Consider the following 19,491-nt stretch of genomic DNA (forward strand, 5'->3'; position numbering starts at 1 on the left):
TCAAAATAAAGCCTGAATAAATAAACCATTATTTAAAGTCACATTAAAATGTCACCACCAAACTAGCTTATTCAGAATTTGATTTGAGGATTAAACCTTATGGCAGTTCTTAATATCACACCCATTTCAGAAAATCAGATGTTAGAGAACAAATATTGTTTTAATGAGCCAAATCAAACAACTCAATTAAAATCATAAGGCACTATGACACTCACACATCATTCTGCAGGTATGGTAGCCATTATTTACATGCATTTTTCCAAAATTCGTAAATTAGGTTTCAATGCTTGGGACACTCTTCTTTCAGGTATATCTGGATGAACGGCAATGGTAATTCTGCAGATGTGGCATATATAAATTTTCAGAAAGCTTTTGATAAGCTGTTGGCTTGTTCAAAAAATGAAGGCGCATTACATTAATGAAGGTATTAATGGAAAGGTGGCAGCAAGGATAGAAAGTTGGTGGGAATATATGATTATTATTCAAAATTGAAAAATATAAATAGTGGTGTCTCCAGGGTAAGTAACAGTAAAAAAGATTGTAAGCAACTGCTGAAAGACAGACTTGTAGACTGGGCAGCGATAGCAGATGAAATTTAATGTGGAAATGTGTGAGATCATACATTATGAGAGGAAGAATATATGCTCAATGGCAATATTTTTAAAATAGAAGAGTTATGTATATAAAACTTTAAAGGTGGCTAAGCAGGGGGGCAAAAATATGAAGAAAGCTAACTGGCTCCTAGATTCTATAAACAGGAGCATAGAATATAAAACCAAAGAATGTAATGCTTAACTGCAACTAAGTATTGTATCCAGTTTTGGTCACGCCACTTTAGAAGGATATCAGGGCCACAAGTCCTGTAGCTCAGTGGTTAGAGCTCTCGCCTCACAAGCGAGAGACCTGGTTTGATTCCCGGCAGGGCGAAACCTTGGGCAAGTTTCCTTACTCCACATGCCTCTGTTTACCTAGCAGTAAGTAGGAACCTGGTTGTTAGTCAATTGGTGGATTGCTTTTCCAGGGGGCTTATAATTTGTTCAAAAAAAATGATAAATTGGACAATAATCTGGTATCTGAATCCACAACTGTTTATGAGACACTGCTGTGCTCAATTGGCTGCTGTGCTTTGCTCACAAATATAGTCAATTCACTTTACAGTATATTCTGTGAAGAGCTTTGAGACATCTAGAAGATGTGAAAAGCACTATATCAAATGCAAGGATTATTATTATAAATGCAGAGGATATTTGCTCTGAGTGCTCTGGGACGTTACTCCACCTGAAGGACGCTATATAACTCCAAGTTGTTGAATTATGCCAAGGACGAGTATTTTGACAACTAGTGACTATTCTCCGGGTGGGCTAGAGAGATGCAAGCAGGGTTTCCTTGGTGCTAGACTGCATATTTGGCAATAGAATATCAGAATCGAGCGAACCCTCTGTGACGATAGACCAGTTCCTGGCAAAGCAGGTCTGTAGTGTTCAGTATTTACACTGAAATCCAAAATACCTTGTATGAATTTTGAAATTAGTTTCACAATAAAGTGGGTTGGGTGGTCCTAGCTGAACAAGCAACAGGAAAGCTTGGCAGACAGTGCTTTCAATGGCAAGTTTTGCTGTTATAGCTGGTTATGGACTCAAGTACACTATAAAAATAATAATCCTTGCATTTGATATAGCGCCTTATCATGACTTTGAGACGTCTCAAAGTGCTTCACAGAATTGACTGTATATTTCTGTGGGCAAAATGCAGCAGCCAATTGCACATAACAGTTTACCACAAACAATCATAGATTAAAGTGACCAATTTTTTTTAAGGAATTATTACCCCTAGAAAAGTGATCCACCAATCAACTAACAATTGGGTTCCCACTTACTGCTAGGTAAACACTCTGGGGTACCAGAGACTTGTATTTTGCCAACTGCACCTTATACTCTCTGGAATTAGGTAAGCAAGATGCATCCCTCCAGCAATAGAATGCACATTTCTATTTTAATAAATCTCTCGAATTTCAATGTATAGGTGGGATGCATGTAACTCAGTTTGGTTGGAGACTCTGAAGTATATTGATGGGTTTCTGCATGTGTCAGACACCTTCCACTTCATCTCCACAAATGGTTTCTCCTCTAGCCCCCGCACGCATATATGGTTCATTACATCAAGGCTCGACTATGCAGTGTTCCTCAGGGCTCTGTCCTTAGTCCCCTCCAATTCAATATCTACATGCTCCCTCTTGGTGATATCATTTGCAGACATGGGGTCAATTTCCACATGTATGCGAATGACACCCAAATGTACCTCTCTGCCTCCACCCTCGATTCCAGGACCACCAGCCCTCAATTATGTAATGAACCATCAACAAAGAAGATTCTTGGTTCTTTTGCAAACCCTTTGTTTGCTTGTTAATTATCTGTACATTTACATTACATGGTTTGCACAACTTACAGAATGGATCTGTTCAGTCTTCTTGATTTTCAGGTGGGATTAAAGATACGAGATCAACAGTCCTCCAGAAAATCACCATTTCATCTCATGGCTAATTGTGGGTCTTTACTATTCACAAAACAGCTACTGAGTTTGTCTATATAAAAAAAAGTGACTACACTTGCAATAATCAAACGCTCTGGCTCACTACCCTGCGTGAGGGACGTCCTCCCGACGCAAAAGGCGTTCTATAAATGTAATCTTGTTGTTGTGAGGGACACTATATAACAGCAAGGTATTGCTGTTGTAATTACTGTGAAGGACTTTGAGGTGTTTCACTGTTATAGGCATTATAAAAATTCAAGTTCTTACTTTCTAGATGCCAATATCTAGTATTACTCTCAGCTCATGTTTCTCTCTTGTTTGATTACATTCATTGTTATACTCGTGTCCTAGATTTTACAAATTTTAGTTTTAAAAAAATTAGAAACATTCATCTCATCATGCAAAAAATCAGTGAACATGACCAGCGATGAAAACTGAATGACATATGTCCTATCACTCCACTGAAGTCCATGTTTCTTTTCCAATAACATTTCACTGACATTCAGATGAGTTTACAAATTTCTACTGAATTAGAAATTATGTCTGTATTAAAATAATGATCAGCAAATAATCACACTCACCTCATTTCCACCGACTGCTTTAGTTAGAATTACAGCAGATGACACAGGGGGTGGCATACAACCAACTGTCTGCAAACTAAAAAAGCAAAAGCAAAAATTTACTCAAAATATAAATCCACAATGACCTTCAGAAACTAATTTTCTATACTCTGCCATTTGAGTCAACACAAATGTTACACATCTAATACTGTGGACCATCTATCTCAGACATCTATTTTTGTTCCTCTTACCTTCCCCATCCTCCTCCCTGCTCCCAAACCCAAAACGACCATCATCTCATTCCCTCACATGTGCCCTCAAGTTCTGAGTTCATGTTCCTCCACCCATGCAAACGTTACATCCTCCATTAACCTACTGCACAACTCCCTGAACACTCTCCCTCCCATCACATGCCGAACTACCCCTGCAAGCCCGCCTAGTGCGAAAGGCACCACCATTTGAGACCCAAGCCCAATGCTGCCGAACATACACAACTCAAATCTGGCCTCATGATATGTCGACAGATCTGGATACACAACAGCAAAGTGTATTATCACATCCTTACCTCAGGTAAAATTAGCCTTCTACTGCAGGACTAACCTGGAGACCAAATACAAATCAAGGCTTCATTTCTTCACTATCAACCATTCTGTCTTTCCATCCTCCTATGCTCTATCGACCCTCACCCCAAAACAGCTTGTATTTATAGTTCCTTCATGCAGGATAGGATCTAAGAGCATGAGCAAGCTAGAAGGTGGAATAGAAGGTAACAGTATGAATGGTCGAAGAGGTAGATAAAAAGATAAAGAGTGAGCTACAGAGATTGAGACAGAGAGTTCCAGACGTCAGGGATGCAGTGGCTGAAGGCATGGCCTTGAATAATGATGTTAAGGGGTCGGGAATGCACAGCAGGCTCGTGTTAGCTGATTGAAGGAGGCGGGCAGAAGAGTGGGATACACGCAGGTCAGAGAGTTAGGAAGGTGCAAGGGTGTGAAGGAATTTGTACATGAGGATCTTGAAGTTGATCCGTTCGTAGACAGAGAGCCTGTGAAGCCTCACAAAAATCAGGGTGATGAGCGTGCAGAGTTTGGTGTGTGAGGATATGGGAGCCAGAGTTTTGCATTAGTTAAGCCTTGTCGATAGTGGAACTGGAAAGTTCGTCCATGGTCTTGCCACACCCTACCTCTGCAACCTTCTCAAACCCTAAAAGCCTCACGCTCCCTCCGCTCAGCAGGCACCAGCCTACTTCATGTTTCCCACCTTTGGGCTTTCAGTCTATCTGCCCCCGTCTCTGAAACTCCACCGCCAAGCCCCTACTATTCGCCCCTTCCCTCCTTCAACGTCCACCTCAAGAGCTTTCTCTTGTCTGTGCCTTCAGTCATCTTCTCCACCCCACCAATTCCCCTCTCAGGTGCAAACCCTGGATTGTCTTGGAGCATCCTTCCTATGGGAAACACTTTATGGTTGTTGCCTTATTCACTGGGGTAATAAATCTGGTTGTTATTAATAGTTTCAGTGTTGTCCTTTTTTTAAAAAAATTCTACAATTGAAGGCCTATAATAATAATTCTTGCATTTGATATATAAACCAATTTGAAGGTAAAGACTTTTCCCATGATTGAAAGGAAAAAGCAGTGTAGAATCAATTTCTTTCAGAAGATTCAGCTGCAACTTCTCACAGTTGACAAGCTCCTGAAACTTAGTGAGGACCTGCTCTTGCGTTTCAAACTGGCTCTCAACAGGAAGCTCTTGAGTCAATTGTCTAAGCAACGATAGATGTGCAAATGCTGCAGCTGTACATGTGCTGCAATGAAGGGCAAACATTCTGTGAACACTCTGGAGGCTGATTAGAGGTCAGGGGAAAGCTGTATTGCAGCCCTGCAAATTTGATCTGAGGAACTTTTTTTGACTGTTCTAAATTGTAATATGAAAATACACATCATTTAGGTCCTGGTCAGATCGTCCATCTGTCTGTCTCCACAGCGATTTATTCCCATTTCATGCTAAATTGCTAAGCAGTTGCCCTGGAAGGGAGGACGCATAAATGAGCTAAAGCTGAAGTTTATGATTAACTTCCTGGTAGGTACAGTATATCTCATCTTGGGATGACATGGGACCCTCTACCTGTGGACAAAAATCACTTTGCAAATTCTACTATTGTGAATTTGTAAAGCAAATTTTATTATTGTGGCTAGGAAATCAATGAACAACTGAAGCACTCTGTCTAAGCCATGATTTCTGCTCAATCAATGAATAACATTAATCACAAGTTATTAGAGAAACATTTAGTGTGTTCAAAACAGGCTGTTCGCCTGAATCCACTAACAAAAATGAATTCAATGAAATCAGAACAAAATGCAAAAATACTGCAGATGCTGGAAATCTGAAACAAAAACAGAAGTCGCTGAGAACACTGTAGGTCAGGCAGCATCTATGGAGAAAGGAAAGTGAGTCAATGTTTCAGGTCCACGACCCTTCGTCAGAACTGTTGAGAGCCAGTTTCTGATGTGTTCTGCGCGAAGGAAGGGTCGTGGACCCAAAACGTTGACTCACTTTCCTTTTTCCATAGATGCTGCCTGACCTGCTGAGTGTTACCAGCGACTTCTGTTTGTGTCAATGAAATAGGACGCCAGTTCTATTTTGCTGGGTTTTTGGAACTGAGGCTATGCTTAAGAGGGACAGTTGGCGCATTTCATTTTAGTGCCACAAGGTGAACCAACCAGTCGAAAACTAAATCATTTGAACCAAAAGTGAAATCATTTGACAATTAAATAATTCCTTCAATAAGCAACCCAGGTTTTGTATAATCTGTCCTGTTCCACAATATTCAGGGAGTTGATAGGAAAGGTGCATATAATCGATTCTAACATTAAACGCCAATCACACAACGTAAAAAGCAGGATCTAATTATAACAAATAGAGTACAAAGATACATCACCAGAATGAGGTTCAACAATTCTCCTTCTATGAGTACCCAGCAATAAATGTGCATCGGGAAGGAGGAGGGAAATTAGTAAATTGTGCTCCATACAGGAGTTTGGGTGGTTGAAAAGATAAAATAGCATGGATGGGTTAAATTGGTTAGAAGCCAATTTCGTTGCCGGGTTGTGAATGTGATAAGAGCTAAATTTTTAATAACTGAAGAGATTGTCCTAAAGAGAAAAAATAAATAGATAATATTACAATTTGTTTTTCTTTCAGATGAATTCAGCCTTCTCTGTACCGAAAGCAACATCATTTGTCTATGCATTGCTCAATTCTCATAACAGAATCTTAATTTGTGTTCAAAATGAGTTTCATAGAGTAATAAGCAGAATTCTGATCAATGTAGTAAAAATATATTAAAGTTCAGTAATAAAGTGGCTCTTGTGCTTTGGCATTCCTAGGTTCAAAACTGAATCAGCTACTTCAATTTTACAGTCTCTAGAGAGTCATGTACGTATAATATTTAACCGTGGTTTAGTAAATATGTCAATGAACCAGGTGGAGGTGGAGCCTCCTGAATTGCCAGACACACATAAAAACACTTTGTGAAGAATTTCTGAACTTGTTCCAATGTGAAAGAGCAAATAAATTGAAATTGAAATCAGAATCCTAATATTTTAGAACCAGAGTTAGAAAAAATGACATACCCTTTTAAAAGCCATTTGTTGATAGACGTCAGAGCTAATAATTTAAGAAAAAGCCAAATGGCAGCAGGGAAAAATCCAAGGGTAAAGATTTGTACAAACAAGTGGAGTTTCACATGCATCAAAGCACTCATCAGCTCCTGGAATACAAATAAAAAAAGATAACTTTTTTAAAAAACAAGATTCCAAAAGCTTATATAGAAACAAGAACATAAATACATCAGATATTTCTATGATTTTTTCAGAAGAACATACAACTTGTAAACCAAATGCATTAAAAATTAGTTTTAATAATTTCTTTGGCCTAGATTAGGATACTAATCTTCTAAAATTCACTTTGTAAGTAACCATAGCAGAACACCCAATGAATTCAACATTTGTAAGCATTTTACATCCACTAAAAGAATACAAAATTGGACTTCAACAAAAAGTAACAAGCTATATCATTTACGTGGTGACTGAGTGGATTAGTTGGTAGTACTTCCAAGGTTGTGGGTTCACACCCACAACAAAATAATTTTGAACTCAGTCTAGAGTGAGGGAGTGTGGGAGAGAGTGGCTCTCCAATATAATACTGAGAAAGTACTGAATTATCGAAGTTGCCAGCCCTCTGATGACAAGTTAAACTAAGATCCCATCAGCCGAGTTCAGCAGACGTTGCCATGGCATCCATTTAAAAAAAAGGTTTTCTCCCAGGTCAGCTACTGACCTGCTCACAGACAGAAAATTTTAAATTGTGGGAACTGAGGTTTTCTTGTAGCAATGCTCACTTGGTTATCGTCATTTCATATTTCATGGCCAATTTCATATGCCTGTATCCCCATCTCAAAATTTCCAGTTACAAGTATTAAAAGTAATGGCATTTAAATTATGCAGTAGCCTATTTTGCAAACTACTTTTTCACAATGAGCTCCTACACAACCTAAGGAGAAAGCTACAGGAAAAAGCAATCATACTTTTTGAGAGGTCATGACATGTATTTGGCCTCTTTCAAAATATACATCTGAATTTAAAATGGAAATATTTACCATTGTTGTGTAGGAAGATGTAAAAGATGATCAAATTTCAACATTGTAATTTGATTTTTTTTTAAAACATTGTATTACTCATAATATTTCCAAAGCACTCATTTCAGGATTCAGGTAATTGTTACAAACTTCTCAAGCTTTACTGTTGTAATTTATGACGTCATATGAACCACATGATAATAATCCTTGCAATCTGATATAGCGTTTTTCACGTCTTCTAGACATCTCAAAGCTCTTCATAGAATATACTGTAAAGTGAATTGACTGTATATTTGTGGGTGAATCGCAGCAGCTTATTGCACACAGCACTGTCCCACAAACAGTCGTGGATTGAGTGTCCAAATTATTATTTTGAGGGATTATTATCTCCAGAAAAGCGATCTGCCAATCAACTAACAACTGGGTTCCTACTTACTGCCAGGTAAACAGTGGCATGTGGAAGAAGGAAACTTGCCCAACATTTTGCCCTGCTGGGACTAGAACCTAGGTCTCTCGCTTGCGAGGCGCGAGCTCTAACCACTGAGCTACAGGACTCCAAAAGTGATGAGGTTATGATACAAATATTTCCTTAAATTAATGGAGCAGACTATTTTATGGAAATTAACACAATTACTGTATTACGTATCTCATAATGTGGCAAAAATGATCAGTTAAAGAAACATGATTTTTGACAGCATTCATAAAGACCTACATATCTTAACATGATTTTTAATTAATATTATGATCAGACAACTTAAGGGTCAAACTGGTACTGGTTCAGCAAATACATTGAAGAAGTGACATCCCAAATTGACCTGTTTCCAAATGCCACTTGGAAGCTGTATTAGAACAAAAAATCTGTTATATATTAAAAAAGTCTAAAAGTACCAAATGCTAGATTAATTTACAAAACAGTAAGTAGTGAATATCAAGAATTAGACATGAACATGAATTAGTAACTGGCTGAAGCAAAGGATAGTGAGAGAGAGCTTGATTGAAATGGGGTGGGTGGAAAAAGTGGCGTGTTGGACATGAGATCCAATGATAAATCTTATATTAATGTTCACAGACTTAGTATAAAATTATAAAGTTGCAGGTGATACCAAGGCACATCCAAAAGTGTGAACAATGAATGAAAAGAGGATGCTGGAGTTTTTTGTAAAATCAGTTCAGTTTCTCTAGACTGTTCGCATCCACCGTTTGCTTGGGGAGCCTGTTCCATAAGTTCACCACTCGCTCACCGAAGTAGTGTCTCCACAGATTTGTTCTGAATTTACCCGCCTTTGATCGGAGGTCGTGTCTTCTGGTTCTACTGTTCAGTATATTATAAAACAGCTTATCATGGTCTACATTATTTAGTCCCTTTAGAATCTTAAAGACCGCAATCATATCACCCCTCAACCTTCTCTTCTCCAGTGTGAACATGCCCAGTTTATCTAATCGCTCCTTGTAGTCCAGTTCCTCCATTTCCCTCCATTTTAGTTACCCTCTTCTGTATCCTCTCAATCAATCGCTGCAATATCCTTTATACTGCGGTGACCAGAAATGCACACAGTATCCCAAGTGTGGCCACATCAGTGATTTATAAAATGGCGGGATTATCTCCACTATTTCAGCTCAATATTACCCTTTTAATACAACCCAGCATCTGGTTTGCCTTACTCCCTGCTACCGAGCACTGTTACGATAGTTTCAATTTATTGCCAATCCGGACTCCAAGGTCCTTTTCACTTTCCGTACAGATTATCTTCTTCCCAGTTAAATAGTCCCTTCGTGGAATTTTTTGTCCCCATGTGAGCACATGTGATTTCTCTACATTGAATTTCATCTGCCATCGATCAGCCCAATTTCCAAGTATGTTCAGGTGGTCCTATTCTTTCCGGAATTAGGTACGCAGGATGTGGCATTCCATTCCAACAATCCATCACTGGGATTTACATGCATCAGTGGGAAGAATGGAATTCTCAGTTTGGTTACTCTTAAGCATGTTCTCTTATTCCTCAAAGAGACATTATATACATTTTGAAATGTTTCCCAGTTTTAAATGGCATAAACAATCTTCCAATATAAATTTTGTTTGTAACAGTAAGCTGGATAATGAATACAAGCACCAGTTAAACATTCTACTAAGTTGTTAACTGATTCCAGGAAACAGACAAGCTCCTTCTTCTAATATATGAACCATTTTTAAGCTCACACAAGGTACAATTCATTTGAGAGTGAAACCTATCCCAAACATATGAACTCTTGCTTATTTGCTGTTCAGAATTAAACAAGGTTCAATTTTTTAAGATGACGTTTATGCAGACCCGTTTCATTGCACTAATGTTCACTTAGTGCACAGAAAAAAAAACTCACCTCAGTTTTTAATGACAGACCGCTGTTTAAAAATATAGTTGAAACAGCAATATACGTGATTGTAATCTCTGGCCTCAATGGTCCTGTATTTAAAAAGAAAAAATAAATAAGTTACAAAATACAACATTCCGTTACTCCCTAAATGTACATTTTAATTTTGAATATGCAAAATCTACAAACAAAAGGTTCATTTAGAACATATCAATGTTAATCTAGTACTTTTCCCAGCATTAACAAAGGTGTGACTGTTTTTAAAATGGTAAAGCATTGCCCAATACTATACTACTTTTTTTAAAAAATCCATAAAATTGTAAAAAGGAAGATTTTAATTATAAAATGTCACATTTTGAATCGTCTAAACATTACAAATTGTGACTTTTGTATTTACGTGATTCAATTCTACTCAAACATATTTAAGTAGTCTAGCCTTTCCTTAGTTCATGCGACAGTACAGGGTAAATCTATACAAAATAAACAAAGCTTATCCAAACATTTTAAATGTAAATATTATACGTAATTATACGATTTGCTCATACTACAATTAAACATCATTATCAAAACCTCAAGAGACCAACAAAACAGTTCTGGTCAATGAACAGGATGCTAATTTAACAATTTTGACCAAGATATTTAATTTTTTTTTAAAGGAACTACATACAGAAATAATATTTTCCAACAGGTTAGTTATATTTAAAAATTTAATTCCTGAACTTTGGTGGATATTTTTTAAAATGTATAGTTAGAAAAACTCTTCTTGGAGCTTTCATAATTAACATTAGTGCTAATTCCATACTTAAGTCGTCGCCTGTCAAATTCAGAATTTTCTGAAATTACATTTTCATCTGCAACTGCAATTGTTTCAAACAAAATTAAAAATGGGAACTGAAGCTTCATGCTTAGGCCCATGATTAGCTGGAAAAAATGTCAGAAATCAGTACGGGAGGGCTGCATTTTTGAGGTAGCCTCTTTCGGATGAGAGGTTGTAATCAACAGAAAAGTGCAGCTGTAATTTTTCTGCGGGATCCACTACACTCACTCCATCAGCTCCAAACAACCCCCTCGGCTACGAGGCAATATAAAAATGCAAGTTTATTCTTTCTTTACTATCTATAATTTCAATAAAAGTGAGTTGTTGGCCTGTTGATTTCAATTGATTCTCCTACAAATGCAGTGTCTCTGTGCACGCGCTTCTCTATTTGTATGCGAGTGTGAGTCTCTCCATGTGTCTGTGAGTTTATGTGTCTCTCTCTCTGCGAGTGTGTGTGTCTGTGAGTGTGAATGTGTGTCTCTGTCTGTGAGTGCGTGTCTCAATGTTTCTCTCTCTGTATGAATGTGTCTCTCTGTGTGTCAAATATCCCCCACAATATTTGGCAAATCTTTCTGCAATTTTCTATTGGGCCTGGTTATAATGAGGTCCTATCTATCTATTTTCAGGAGGCCGTTAAAGATCCCATCACATTATTTGGAAAGAAACGGGGGTTTCCTAGGGTTTTGTCCAACAATCCTCCAGATGAATTGTTTTTTCACATCAAGACTGTTTATGATAAGTGGCTGCCACATTACCTATGAAGTCACTAAATTTGACTGTAATCATTTGGCAGGAGCTTTGAGACTGATTTGATAAGATGGTTATAAAAATTGTAATTACTGATCACGGATAACAATCGCCAATGATTGTCAGATTTTAACTAACATGGTTAATGCCATTATGTTGTTTCTAAAACATGTACCATTGTGCAAATAAAAGTACAAACTTTTATTTAAAAATAAAGATACAATTATAAACATGTAATAATAATCCTTATTACCCCCAGACAGCTATCCGCCAATCGACTGACAACCGGGTTCCTACCTACTGCTAGGTAAACACAGCAGTGTGGAGTAAAGAAGCTTACCTAAGGTTTCGCCATCCCCAATAGAAACAGGATCCTCACACTTGCGAGGTAGGCGGCTAGCCACTATACTAGGGGGCACCGCACAAAATATGAAAGGCAGTCTGGGCAAAACGGGTATAAAAAGGGCTATAAAAAGCAGTCTCTGAAATGGCTCCAAGGTGACATGCCTGGCAATAGAATGTCAGAATCGAGCCAACCCTCTGTTGCGGTTTCGGTAGTCTGGTTTCTGAGCCGGTCGGGTCCGCAATATTCCAGGGCACTGCTGATGATAGAACAGCCAGCCTCATCGGCAGGACATGGGAGGGCAGTCACCAGTCACAGGGAGTCATCCCACTCAGTTACTGTTTACCCTACAAGCCAAAGCCCTAATGGGTAGGGCGGTATTAGCCGGATACGCAGTGGGACAGCAATATCAATGGGAAGCTTTGCAGTTTTAGCTGGTTAACCTCCAGCAGTACCCCAACGCACACTCTTGGGTCCTCAAGCCTTGGATCTTGCCAACCTGCGCCTCATACTTTCCAGAATTAGGTCAGCAGGATGCGCCCCTCCATGGAGAGAGTAGAGTGCGCATTTCATTCGAACAATCTGTCTCTGGGATTTCCGCGTGTAGGTGGGAATCTCAGCTTGGTTTGGACACTCTTAAGCATCATGGTGATGAGTTTCCGCATGTGCCAAAGACACCGGGCTGACCAAAAATAATACGCTGCAGCGGGGGAACATGACAGCTGCAAAGCAAACACGGAAGTGACAGCCTGCAACGTGTCGCCTCTCGCCGGTTTCCGTGCGTGTTGCGTGGGTTCGGTTTGGCCAACGCAGTTAAAATAGCAATGGCAAAACAGCAGTAGGTTTAGGCCACGGAGGAATTCACGTTCAATCAAAAAGTACTGAACGTACTGAAACGTTGCAGTGGAAACACTGAGCGTTTGGAAGCGTTGACTTTGCAGCCCAGGGCACAGCCCGAAACCAGCCCCAACTCAGGAGATCGGCCACCACCTGGGGTGGGGTGGGGGGGTGGGTGGTGGTGAGGGTTTTTTCTTTGAAAGACAAGGTAGGTAAGTTTCTCTGACACCAGACGAAACCAGAAGAGCCCCACAGACCTCACACTTTATATATAAATAATAATAAAAATTGCCCACCCTCCCCTCGAAAAAAAAATCTTGCCCCCCCCCCACGCAGGACTGTATGTGTCGGGGAACGGCTCACAGGACTCCTTCTCTCTCTCTCTCTCTCTCTTCACCGAAAAGCCATCCTCCCCTTCACGTCCTCTCCTTTCGACTAAACATCCCCCCTCTCTCTCGCGCCGAGTTGAGGAGGGCCCTGGTGTTGGGGGTGGGTTTTATTTATTTATTTATTTATTTATATATATATATATTTGTATACATATCAGAAAATAGAAATCAATATATAAAAAAAAAATCGGGAAACTCACCTCCGTGGACCCCGACAGACGGCTGCAGCTTAGCGAAGGTGATGGCCAACACGATGCCCACCAGGAACCAATGCTTCCTCACTCGCTCCGAGAGACCCATAGCGGCGGCGGGAGCCGCCACCACCACCACCACCACCACAACAACAACAACAGCGGCGGCGGCGGCCACCACCACCACAACAACAACAACAACAACAGCGGCGGCGGCGGCCACCACCACAACAACAACTACTACTACTACGGCGGTCACCACCACCACCACCACAGCAGCGGCGGCGGACGGCGGCCACCACCACAACAACAACAACAACAACAACAACTGCGGCGGCACTAACAGCCGCAGCCGGTTGGGCTTTTGGGAGGGGAAGGGAGCAACACCGAGGACCGGCTGCAAACGGCCAGGAACCGAGGAGGAGGGGGAGGCTGGGGAGAGAGAGAGAGAGAGAGAGGGAGAGAGAGCGGGGGGGGAGGGGAGGGAGTGGGAGAGAACAGCGACTCTTCCTGCTCTGTTTCCGAGGCTTTTTCTCTCTCTCTCTCTCTCTCCCCCACTCACGCACAGTAAGAACCCTGTGCTGCTCGGAGGCCGGGCAGCAGGACAGCAAAAAAACACACTAAAATAAATGAAGCTGAAGGAATCAAACTGAAGGACGAGGCGATGCCGCCGGGTGTACGCACTCAGCCTCGCGCTACTGCGGCGGCGGCGGCGGCCGTTAATTTTGAATGAGAAGCCGTTGGCGGCCACTGCGCGAGCGGAGCGACCGGGTGGGCGGGGCGTGAGGTTCACCTTTCGTTCTCCATCCGCGTCTTCAAATAGTCCGCACCTCAACTGAGGTCAAACCGGCGGAAATAAAGCGCTGGTGGTCGCTGTCTTCGCGTTAACTGATTGGCGATGTATTTCTTTCTTTTTCTTTTTTTTTTGCTGATGAGTTTTTAGATCTTTCTCTTTATCTCTGAACTGTGTGTGTCGTGCAGGGTGTTTATTAATGCGCGCTCCGACCGCGTTACGTCGTGACGTAATGTGGGTCAATGTGGCCAATCTCTCATCAATGGGGTTTCCCTGTGAGGAGCCCCAATAATAATAATAATAATAATAATAATAATCCTCGCATTTGATATAGCGCTTTTCACGTCGGGAGGACGTCCCAAAGCGCTTCACAGAACACACTGTAAAGTGAATTGACTGTATATTTGTGGGCGAACGCGGCAGCCAATTGCGCACAGCAATGTCCCACAAACGGTCGTGGATTGAAGATGACCAATTTATTATTGTTTTTGGTTTTGGAGGGATTATTATTAGGCTCTGTGTGGAGTAAGGAAACTTGCCCGAGGTTTCGCCCTGACCTGCCTGGGATTGAACCCAGGTCTCTCGCTTGCAAAGCGAGTGCTCTAACCACTGAGCTACAGGACTCCTAAGTGCATCTTGTCCTGGTCAGCAATTATTCCCACAGGACACTGTACTCTTTTTGTAACGTATGTATTGGTCCCGGTAATTTGCCGTATTTACGGTAATTTGCCATAATCAACCAGTCCGCCCCCGCAAAACACGGTCACTGCACTTTGCAATGTATCCCGTGAAGCACTTTGGGACGGACGTCCTTCCCTCCCTGAAAGGCTCTGTGCCAAATGTGAGGATTATTATTATTATTATACTGAGTTATTTATTATAGGTCGAAACAGCACCTACATAGCATCCAGATTTTAGTTATTGTTGGTGGGTGGGGTTGTTTAATGGGGTCATTGCAATACAATACAAAATTACGTTCATGTCGGGAGGACGTCCGTCCCAAGGCGCTGGACAGTCAAGAATTTGGACCCGAGCAAGGAAGGGGGTGGTTGGGAATCAGGGAGGGTAGGAGGGTTGGCAGTCGAAGAGGAGGGTCTTCAGATGTGTCTTGAAGGAGGCAAGGGAAGGAGCGAGGCGAAGCGAAAGTGGGATGGAGTTCCAAAGGGCGGGGGCAGAGAGGCAGAAGGCCCGACCACCATGGTGGGGTGGGCCGGGCGGGGGACGTGGAGCAGGCCGGAGCTTGATGAACGGAGGAAGCGGACAGGTTGATATAGGGTTAGCAGAGATAGGAAGGAGCAAGGCCGTACTTCTATATATAGTACTTAGGGGACTAGAGTATGGCGTGTTTTAATCACCGAGTGAAAACAGGGTTTTGACGAGGTGGGGGGGGTGAGGTTGGGGGTTCGGGTGTGCGCAGACCTGTAATACTGGGAATAATATAATACAATTCAAATTTACACTTATGCAGCGTGGTTCACGGCGGGAGGACGTCCCAAAGCACTTAAGATAATAAGCAGTATTACTAAGATTAATAATGTTATTATCAATATATTAATAATTATTACTGTATTATTAATGTGTGAAAGCATGTTTAATACACGCATAAAAGTATACAAACACTGACCCACACATAAAAAGCATTACCAAGAATTAATTGGGAGTAAAAGAAAGTTTTGAACAAAGTACATTCCGAACTCATTAACGTGAACACACTTAATCATCAGCTCTTATTTTGTTTACTCAATCTTAGTTGAGGTGAGGACTATCTGAATGTGCAGATGGAGAGCTGGAGGAAAATCTCACACTTCCCTTTCCCCTCTGATAAATTATATCGGTAGAGGCAGGAACACCCTCTTGTGGTGGTTGAGCTTTGGGGTGGTTTAACCAGGGTGTGGACAAACAGGTTGTGTCTGTCTTGAAGCAGGGTGGAGGTTCTTATTCTTTTTGACTAAAAATATTTTTTTTTTTAAAAACTGGGTATGTTGATAAATGCCTTTTACCACAAGGAATTTATTAATGAGGACCCTTCGCTTATGTGGGAGAAACGTTGTGAGGTTCAAGATGCTAAGGTGTCAGTCTGGCTAAGTTCGTAGCACTTGCATCTCTGAGTCAGAAATGTTGGATACTCCTTTAGGAATAAGTGGATAATTGACGAGGAGCCAATGAAAGGAAGGGCAGAAAGTATAAAAGGACACTGGGCGTGGGACAAAGTGTGGTTTAGAGTGGTACATTCTTGAGAGTTTGGAAAGACAATTAAAGAAGATACTAACATACCTTTGATTTGGATCAAGTTATATAACAAAGGGACTTCGAACTGGTCTCGACGAGGCTGTCACTCCAGTGCAGTGCTGGTAGTGTGCTTCATTGTTAGAAGTCTCATCCTTAGGATGATACGTCAAATCAAGGCTCTGTCTGCTTGTTCAGATGGACGCTAAAGATCCCGTGGCACTATTTAAAAAGAGAAGGGAATTTTTCCACAGTCACATTTTTCCTAGCCAACTATTGTCCAGATAAAATTGGTCATGCACTTCATGGGACTTTACTGTGCGCAAATTGGCTGCTGTGTTTATCTACAAAGTATTGTTTTGACAAAAACGCAGCATTTTATGATGCCTGAACAAAACCCCATATATAATATTTCTGGATGTGGTTGCCTTACTTGCTAGATACTTTAGAAAGGATGTTTGGATCTCATTAGCCATTGATTTTTTTTCAAAATATATAGGTCACTGGTGGCTATTTAGATGTTGTGATCCCTATGATTGCTCCCCATCTGCCATACGTTGGACTTGTGGAACCACTTTGAATGTATTCAGCATCTCTTGGATGATCAACATTGGGATTCGATGGATGTCTGCTTTCCTCTAAAAAATCATTTCACTTTTGCTGATCCTGTAACCCCTAGCTTACCCACGAGATGCACGGTATGCATAACCTTCCTTCCTCTCAATTACTCCTGTGGTGTCATCTCATGCTCAAACAACGACACTTCCCCCAACTTCCAAACCAGATGAGCACGTTCAACAATCGGACTCAAAATGGATAACCTTCTGTCACGAGGCAGGTGGAATGGCACTTAGCATTAAGGAACCCATGGTTATACATAACAGCTTTCTTGGCTGAGTTACAAGTATTTCACAATTCAATGACCTCAGACTTCAAGAAGATTTGGACATTCCTTATGACTTGCGGAAAGATAGCAGTGCCTAAAAGATTTTATCCTCAGCTTTTCTTACCGAAAAGGGATGTTCATCTTTAAGAACTGGTATAATACAATACAAATAACACTTTTCATGTCAGGAGGACAATCCGGGAGGACATTGAGTGAGAGTGCCAGAGTGACATTGAGTGCCAGAGAGTGGGGGCAGATGGTAGAGGGCAGGGGTCATGAAGCAAGTCGGTGCTTATTGAGCGAAGGGAGCTACAGTTTAATAGTATTGTTTTAGACTGATGATAACAGCGATTGTTGTTAGAATATCATTAGTTTCATTCTTAAAATGTTTATGGTCATTTATTGGGGCTTGCTTAGATTTCTCTGTATTGGTGTAACATCTACACCCTTGGATATGTTTTGTAGTGATAATGAAAAGTAAAATTACCAAGGAAGTTTAACCATAAGACATTTGTTCCACACATTAACATAAACACCATTTATTTTCGCCCATAATATCACTCACTTCAAAACTTGCAGCCTCCATGGTTCTTTCAGAATTACTTAAATTATATTATGCTCAAAACATCCTTCCATAGCAGCTTCAATCTATGTTCTAGATATGGAAAGCTCCTCCATCTTGCTTCGTTATTAGGGGTTGGGACCTTGCTGAGATCCCAAACTATACTGAACTATGAACTGAACTGATTCAACAAAAAGCTCACTATTTCTTCAACATTTTTCTACCGGAATTCCGGGTCTATACATATGACATCTCGACAACTGTTAGATGTGCGCCTGGATTTTCCTCCACAAGATTAAGATGTAAATAAGGCCAGCTACCCTACATATTTTTTTTTCAAATCAATAAACTTTCATCTAATTTGAGGCATTGATTGACATCTCCTTTCTATTTTTACTCTCAAAATTACATATATTACTTTTGCAGAGTTCCGATGTAATATGGGCCCCATAATGCTGTATTGAATTGGATCTCAGTTACACCACAGCAGCGGCAATTGTTTTCAAATTGCTTCTGTGTGAGTTTCATAGAAAATAGCCTGCTATAGGTTTTTGTTTTACTTTTTAGTGGTGTGGAAATAAATCACATTTTACCTTTTCTTTGGGGAATGTGAATGATCAGAGAGACCACACAAGATTTAAGGCTTTGAGACTTTTTCAGACTCCATTGTGCGTGTATAAATATACCCAAATAAATTGTACAGCGGAAAGCTTTGAAGTAAAATCTCTATGGCTTTAGGGGTTAAATGAGTGGGAAGAAAAAAAGCCCAGACAGAAGAAGCAAACTATTTTAAAATATAATAATCTTAAGAAACCTGTCACAACAACCATCCTTTTGATAGAAAAGGCTGTAAGCAAGGTTTGCTAAGTGCTACATTTAAATTCTCTGAATGACTTGATTTCTCAATAAAAATTAACTATCAATCCAGAAGGATTTCTGAAAAAGGAGCATTACTCTCAATTTCTTGGATTAGAATTCAGATAATACAAACAAAGCATTGAAATGCACAAAACATCAGCAAATGTTTCTAATTTATCCTTCAATTTATTTCACATTTTGCACCTATATATTGATGTGTATTGATCAATGAGAAGGCATGCTGAATAATACAACTTTAATTTATGCAGCGACCTTCATGCAAGATAGCATTGCAGATAATAGCTTACTGAAAGCCTTCAGATGTGATTAGAAGACAGGTAAAGAGGGGGCAAGCAAGAGGGACTGAGGCAGGGAATTCCAGAGGTTTGGGCGGAGAGGGTGAAGCTTTGGCTACTGATGGCGGAGCAGAGCGGTCGAAAGATGCGCAGATGACTCAAACCGGCTGAGCGAAGGCGACAAGTACGAGGAGTGGAGTTTGAGCAGTGTGGAGAGGTGCTAGGGCATGGAGTGATTTTTAGGTGAGCTTAAGGATCTTACAATTGATCTGTTCTGCGATATAGAATCTCCGGTAGACAGGGAGCCAATGGAGCCGGAGAGGAAAGGGGTGATGAAGGGTGGTACAGGTAAGGATGTGGGCAGGTGGAGTTCTGAATCGAATGGACTTTGTGAACAGTGGAGCTGGGGAGATTAGCGAAAATATATGAGAAAAAAAGCCATTCCTTTCACTTTTTTACTTTCTCTTCACCTC

At 40.7% G+C, this 19,491-nt stretch overlaps 1 protein-coding gene across 3 annotated transcripts in view; it reads right to left on the reverse strand.

Moving 5' to 3' along the window:
• The window catches only part of slc10a7 (solute carrier family 10 member 7), a 99,238-nt gene extending 85,682 nt beyond the window's left edge, over positions 1 to 13,556 (reverse strand). For all 3 annotated transcript variants that reach the window (XM_007899159.2, XM_042339230.1, XM_042339233.1), the window contains exons 1-4: positions 13,407 to 13,556; positions 10,083 to 10,165; positions 6,721 to 6,857; positions 3,111 to 3,186 (exon numbers count right to left, since the gene is read on the reverse strand). In XM_007899159.2, coding sequence (XP_007897350.1) covers positions 3,111 to 3,186; positions 6,721 to 6,857; positions 10,083 to 10,165; positions 13,407 to 13,506 — 396 coding nt within the window. In that variant the 5' untranslated portion in view covers positions 13,507 to 13,556. The remainder of the gene's footprint in view (positions 1 to 3,110; positions 3,187 to 6,720; positions 6,858 to 10,082; positions 10,166 to 13,406) is intronic.
• Between the last annotated feature and the right edge of the window lie 5,935 nt (positions 13,557 to 19,491).

The sequence above is a fragment of the Callorhinchus milii genome, unplaced genomic scaffold, assembly GCF_018977255.1.
Source record: "Callorhinchus milii isolate IMCB2004 unplaced genomic scaffold, IMCB_Cmil_1.0 Scaffold1, whole genome shotgun sequence".
Taxonomy (NCBI): Eukaryota; Metazoa; Chordata; class Chondrichthyes; order Chimaeriformes; family Callorhinchidae; genus Callorhinchus; species Callorhinchus milii.